Consider the following 7,500-nt stretch of genomic DNA (forward strand, 5'->3'; position numbering starts at 1 on the left):
AGCCAACAATGAGTTGAGGGGGCTCCAGCATCGCTCCCGGGACACCAAGTTCGGCATTCTCTACCCAGCAGTGCTAAAGATCCCTACTCCCTCCGGCGAGCAGAAGACATTCGTGGACCCAGCCAGGGCCAAAGAATACATAATCGCGCACCTACATCCATCCACAGGAGGATAGACGGCGTGCGAATAGCTAGCCAGATAGCCACTATAGGCCCATAGTCTGTCCCTGATATATATATATATTATGCTAGCCATTTTAACGCGGCTAAGGACCAACTAACTAGTGAACTCATCTCCTGATTAGAAACATGCCTTCACCCTCCAAAGGATAATTATTCTGCCAGTAACTTAACGTTATGGACAATGATGGTATTTAGACCTAGACAGATCTCAAATGTCATCTTTTTACCAGTTATTATCATATTGATTAATTTTATGTCCCAAAAAACGTACATAAACACTGAATATAATGTAGGCCTACTTGTTAGGGTAACTTGGGGTAAAAAGCCCCCTGCCTGTACTTCTCACAGAAACCTCTCGCTTTCCCTGGTTTCCACTACTCTTGCTCAACAAAAAATATGATATGTCTCATCACTATTTTTTAAGTCATTCCAAATAAATTATTTTGACGTAGTGAGGTGTTGTTACCCTACAATTGACCGGTGTTACATGTAGCCCCACTCTCCCGTCTGGATTACTGCAACTCGCTGTTGGCTGGGCTTCCTGCCTGTGCCATTAAACCCCTACAACTCATCCAGAATGCCGCAGCCCGTCTGGTGTTCAACCTTCCCAAGTTCTCTCACGTCACCCCGCTCCTCTGCACACTCCACTGGCTTCCAGTTGAAGCTCGCATCTGTTACAAGACCATGGTGCTTGCCTATGGAGCTGTGAGGGGAACGGCACCTCCGTACCTTCGGGCTCTGATCAGTCCCTACACCCAAACGAGGGCATTGCGTTCATCCACCTCTGGCCTGCTGGCTCCCCTTCCTCTGCGGAAGCATAGTTCCCGCTCAGCCCAGTCAAAACTGTTCGCTGCTCTGGCACCCCAATGGTGGAACAAGCTCCCTCACGACGCCAGGACAGCGGAGTCACTCACCACCTTCCGGAGACATTTGAAACCCCACCTCTTTAAGGAATACCTGGGATAGGATAAAGTAATCCTTCTACCCCCAAAAAAAAAAAAAAAAAGAATTGTAAAGTGGTTATCCCACTGGCTATAGGGTGAATGCACCAATTTGTAAGTCGCTCTGGATAAGAGCGTCTGCTAAATGACGTAAATGTAAATGTAAATACAATGATTTTAGTTTTTGAAATATTTAGGACTAACTTATTCCTTGCCACCCATTCTGAAACTAACTGCAGCGCTTTGTTGAGTGTTGCAGTCATTTCAGTCGCTGTTGTAGCTGAAGTGTATAGTGTTGAGTCATCCGCATACATAGACACTCTGGCTTTACTCAAAGCCAGTGGCATGTCGTTAGTAAAGATTGAAAAAAGTAATGGGCCTAGACAGCTGCCCTGGGGAATTCCTGATTCTACCTGGATTAAGTTTGAGAGGCTTCAATTAAAGAACACCCTCTGTGTTCTGTTAGACAGGTAACTCTTTATCCACAATATAGCAGGGGGTGTAAAGCCATAACACATACATTTTTCCAGCAGCAGACTATGATCGATAATGTCAAAAGCCGCACTGAAGTCTAACAAAACAGCCCACAAATCTTTTTCGCATAAATTTCTCTCAGCCAATCATCAGTCATTTGTGTAAGTGCTGTGCTTGTTGAATGTCCTTCCCTATAAGCATGCTGAAAGTCTGTTGTCAATTTGTTTACTGTAAAATAGCATTGTATCTCGTCAAACAATATTTTCCAAAAGTTGGTAACAGGCTGATTGGTCAGCTATTTGAGCCAGTAAAGGGGGCTTTACTATTCTTGGGTAGCGGAATGACTTTTGCTTCCCTCCAGGCTTGAGGGCACACACTTTCTAGTAGGCTTAAATTGAAGATATGGCAAATAGGAGTGGCAATATCGTCCACTATTATCCTCAGTAATTTTCCATCCAAGTTGTCAGACCCTGGTGGCTTGTCATTGTTGATAGACAACAATTTTTTTCATATCTTCCGCACTCACTTTAAGGAATTCAAAATTACAATGCTTGTCTTTCCTAATTTGGTCAGATATACAGTATTCAGACCCCTTGATTTTTTCCCACATTTTGTTACGTTACAGCCTTATTCTAAAATTGATTAAATTGTTTTTGTTTTTTCCCCTCATCAATATACACACAAGACTGCATAATGACAAAGCAAAAACAGGTTTTTAGAAAGTTTGCACATTTATAAAAAAGTATAAATGGAAATATAATATTTACATAAGTATTCAGACCCTTTACTTAGGACTTTGTTGAAGCACCTTTGGCAGCGATTACACCCTTGAGTCTTCTTGGGAATGACGCCACAAGCTTGGCACATATGTATTTGGGGAGTTTCTCCCATTCTTCTCTGCAGATCCTCTCAAGCTCTGTCAGGTTGGATGGGGAGCGTCGCTGCACAGCTATTTTCAGGTCTCTCCAGAGATGTTAGATCAGGTTCAAGTCCAGGCTCTGGTTGGGCCACTCAAGGACATTCAGAGACTTTTCCCGAAGCCACTCCTGCATTGTCTTGGCTGTGTGCTTAAGAGTTGTTGTCCTGTTGGAAGATGAACCTTCACCCCAGTCTGAGGTCCTGAGTGCTCTGGAGCAGGTTTTCATCAAGGATCTCTCTGTACTTTGCTCCGTTCATCTTTCCCTCGATCCTGACTAGTCTCCCAGTCCCTGCCGCTGAAAAACATTCACACAGCATGATTCTGCCACCACCATGCTTCACCGTAGGGATGGTGCTAGGTTTCCTCCAGACGTGACCCTTGGCATTTAGGCCAAAATGTTCCATCTTGGTTTCATCAGACCAGAGAATCTTGTTTCTCATGGTCAGAGTCCTTTAGGTGCCTTTTGGCAAACTCCAAGCGGGCTGTCATGTGCCTTTTACTGAGGAGTGGCTTCTGTCTGGCCACTACCATAAAGGCCTGATTGGTGGAGTGCTGAAGAGATGGTTGTCCTTCTGGAAGGATCCTTTGTTTGCTCTCCCCAGGGCAATTGAACTGATTCCAGAGGCCGACCCAAAACATCGCCGGCGGAGGAGAGGCACTCGGAGTGGCCTGCTGGTTCGACTTAACAGGCGCGCACACCACCCACCGCTTCCGAGTATATTACTCGCTAATGTTCAGTCTCTGGAAAACAAAGTTGACGAGCTCAGGGCGAGGGTTGCTTTCCAGAGAGACATCAGGGATTGTAACATACTCTGTTTCACGGAAACATGGCTTTCTCGGATATACTGTCGAAATCAGTCCAGCCAGATCGGTTCTCAGTTCATGGCGCAGACAGAAATAAATATCTCTCCGGGAAGCAGAAGGGCGGAGGTGTGTGTTTCATGATTAATTGTGGTAACATACAGGAACTCAAGTCCTTTTGTTCACCCGACCTAGAATACCTCACAATCAAGGGCTCTGGGAGTGTGGTGCCAGGAAAATAACCTCTCACTCAACGTCAACAAAACAAAGGAGATGATCAAAACAAAGTGGATCTCAAGAAACAGCAGAGGGTGCACCCCCCTATCCACATCGACGGGACTGCAGTGGAGAAGGTGGAAAGCTTCAAGTTCCTTGGCGTACACATCACTGACAAACTGAAATGGTCCACCCACACAGACAGTGTGGTGAAGAAGGCACTACAGAGCCTCTTCAACCTCAAGAGGCTGAAGAAATGTGTCTTGGCACCTAAAACCCTCACAAACTTTTACAGATGCACAGTTGAGATGTCATGCCTAAGTTTGCTAATATTGCCAATGAAGAAATTATTCAAGTAGTTGGCAAAATCAGTGGGTTGTATGATGAATGAGCGATCTGATTCAATGAATGATGGAGCTGAGTTTGTCTTTTTGCACCAAATATCAAGACACGACTGACGTTTGCCATACAGCACCTGGGTAAAGACCAAAACTACTGGAACAATATGCTCTGGACAGATGAGGTGGCGTTGTTTGGCCGCAATGCCAGACACCATGTTTGGCGAAAACGAAACACTGTATTTGAACAGAAGAACCTCATACCAACCGTAAAGCATGGAGGCGGTGGCATTATGGTTTGGGGCTGCTTTGCTGCATCAGGGCCTGGCCAACATGCCATCATTGAGTCAACCATGAATTTCATATTGTACCAGATAATTCTTGAGGAGAATGTGAGGTCATCTGTCAAAAAGCTGAAGCTGAACCGAACTTGCAACAGGACAATGATCCAAAACACACAAGCAAAGCTACAACAGAATAGAGGGTTATGGAATCAGATCTCAATCCAGTCTAAATGCTGTGGGGGGACATGAAGTGGGCCGTGCATGCAAGAAAGCCCTCGAACATGATACAATTGAAGCAGTACTGTAAAGAAGACTGGGCAAAAATTCCTCCCAGTCGACTAATAGACAGTTACAAGAAACAGCTACATGAACTTTTCAGCAACACCAGCTTTTGAAGCTAGGGGTGTACTTATTTTTTCCGCACTATGGAATGGCATTTCTGTTCATCTTTTATGAAAAAATGATTGCAAAGTATAATCTTTCAGTGTCATTTGTTAAATTAGGTTACCTTTATCTGTCAATTGTGTTGAGGAGAAGATTACATATCCATCTGTCCAAATATGTAGAAAAAAACAACAAAAAACTTTCCAGGGGGTGTACATACTGAATAGGATGGCCTTGACTAGAATATAGTATATACAGTTGATCTCTGCATACAGTTGAAGTCAGAAGTTTACATACAGGTTGGAGTCATTAAAACTCGTTTTTCAACCACTCCACAAATGTCTTGTTAACAAACTATAGTTTGGCAAGTTGGTTAGGACATCTACTTTGTGCATGACACAAGTAATTATTCCAACAATTGTTTACAGACAGATTATTTCACTTATAATTCACTGTATCACAATTCCAGTGGGTCAGAAGTTTACATACACTAAGTTGACTGTGCCTTTAAACAGCTTGGAAAATTCCAGAAAATTATTGGATTTAGATTTAGAAGCTTCTGATAGGCTAATTGACATAATTTGAGTCAATTGGAGGTGTACCTGTTGATGTATTTCAAGGCCTACCTTCAAACTCAGTGCCTCTTTGCTTGACATCATGGGAAAATCAAAAGAAACCAGCCAAGACCTCAGAAAAAAAATTGTAGACCTCCACAAGTCTGGTTTATCCTTGGCAGCAATGTCCAAACGCCTGAAGGTACCACATTCATCTGTACAAACAATAGTATGCAAGTATAAACACCATGGGACCACGCAGCCGTCAAACCGCTCAGGAAGGAGATGTGTTCCGTCTCCTAGAGATGAACGTACTTTGGTGCGAAAAGTGCAAATCAATCCCAGAACAACAGCAATGAGAAAACAAAAATATAATTACTTGACACATTGGAAAGAATTAACAAAAAAACTGAGCAAACTAGAATGTTATTTGGCCCTAAATAGAGAGTACACAGTGGCAAAATACTTGACCACTGTGACTGACCCAAACTATGGCAGAATACCTGACCACTGTGACTGACCCAAACTATGGCAGAATACCTGACCACTGTGACTGACCCAAACTAAAGGAAAGCTTTGACTATGTACAGACTTGTGAGTGTAATGTACATTTCTTATTGATTATTTCACTTTTGTTTATTATCTACAGTATTTCACTTGCTTTGGCAATGTAAACATGTTTCCCATGCCTTCACAGAGCAGGGAGGCAGTCCAACCCTAGTCCAGTCCCCTCCCCTGTCCTTACCTTCCTGGTGAGGGGCACCTCGATGGGCACAGGGATCAGCTCTGCCAGTAGACATCCATAGAACGCCACCATAAACATTACAGGGTCACTGTTGGGGAACACTAGTGCAACCTATAGAAAACACATAGACAAACTGTCAATATCAACCTATAGCATACATACTGTCACTACCTGTCAATATCAACCTATAGCATACATACTGTCACTACCTGTCAATATCAACCTATAGCATACATACTGTCACTACCTGTCAATATCAACCTATAGCATAATACTGTCACTACCTGTCAATATCAACCTATAGCATACATACTGTCACTACCTGTCAATATCAACCTATAGCATACATACTGTCACTACCTGTCAATATCAACCTATAGCATACATACTGTCACTACCTGTCAATATCAACCTATAGCATACATACTGTCACTACCTGTCAATATCAACCTATAGCATACATCTGTCACTACCTGTCAATATCAACCTATAGCATACATACTGTCACTACCTGTCTATATCAACCTATAGCATACATACTGTCACTACCTGTCTATATCAACCTATAGCATACATACTGTCACTACCTGTCAATATCAACCTATAGCATACATACTGTCACTACCTGTCAATATCAACCTATAGCATACATACTGTCACTACCTGTCAATATCAACCTATAGCATACATACTGTCACTACCTGTCAATATCAACCTATAGCATACATACTGTCACTACCTGTCTATATCAACCTATAGCATACATACTGTCACTACCTGTCTATATCAACCTATAGCATACATACTGTCACTACCTGTCTATAGGAACACACACACTGTAAAGATAACACTAATGCAACCTATGGGACAAACTGTCAGTCTGAGATACTGGCCAAAGAAAGGAGAAGAAAGACCACTCACTCTATCTCCCGGCAGTAGTAGCGGCTCGCTCCTGGTGCTCAGTTTGTTCAGCAGCGTGAAGGCCAGTTTCTGGCTGCGTGTCCACAGCTTGCCGTAGGTCAGAGTGTACACTGGTTTACCAGCGTTGTCCAGGGCGGTGAGACAGGGGCTCCTGGGCTGGGTGATGCCCCAGCGCTGGAGGGAGGCCAGCAGAGAGGGAGGCCCGTTGGTCACTACCCCCAGAGGCTCTCCTGCTAGAGGGGACATCTGATTCCCCTCCGCCTTGGGCTGGTTAGGGTCCGGCTGCTGAACTAAAGTGTGGATACGTTTTAATACTTTATCCAAGGTAAAAGAAGCTAACAGCATCCCTAACCCCCAGCATCTCCATGTTCATACATATAACAGAGGAGAGAGAGATGGAGGAGAGAGATGGAGGAGACAGAAAGAGAGAGAGAGAGAGAGAGAGAGAGATGGAAGAGAGAGAGAGAGATGGAGGAGAGAGAGATGGAGGAAAAAGAAAGAAATGGAGGAGAGAGAGAGAGATGGAGGAAAGAGAGAGCGAGAGAGAGATGGAGGAAAGAGAGATGGAGGAAAGAGAGATAAAGAGAGAGAGAGATGGAGGAGAGAGAGAGAGAGAAAGAGAAAGAGAGAGAGAGAAAGAGATGGAGGAGAGAGAGAGAGAGATGGAGGAGAGAGATGGAGGAGAGAGAGAGAGATGGAGGAGAGAGAGAGAGAGATGGAGGAGAGAGAGAGAGATGGAGG

The 7,500-nt window shown here is 43.9% G+C and overlaps 1 protein-coding gene across 1 annotated transcript in view; it reads right to left on the reverse strand.

Annotated features, from left to right (window-relative positions):
* Positions 1-7,500, reverse strand: part of dip2a (disco-interacting protein 2 homolog A) — a 365,626-nt gene that overhangs the window by 127,147 nt on the left and 230,979 nt on the right. Inside the window, exons 8-9 of the mRNA XM_045212065.1 lie at positions 6,760-7,049; positions 5,839-5,949 (exon numbers count right to left, since the gene is read on the reverse strand). Of these exons, the coding sequence (XP_045068000.1) occupies positions 5,839-5,949; positions 6,760-7,049 (401 nt within the window). The remainder of the gene's footprint in view (positions 1-5,838; positions 5,950-6,759; positions 7,050-7,500) is intronic.

Source organism: Coregonus clupeaformis, chromosome 40, assembly GCF_020615455.1.
Source record: "Coregonus clupeaformis isolate EN_2021a chromosome 40, ASM2061545v1, whole genome shotgun sequence".
NCBI lineage: Eukaryota > Metazoa > Chordata > Actinopteri > Salmoniformes > Salmonidae > Coregonus > Coregonus clupeaformis.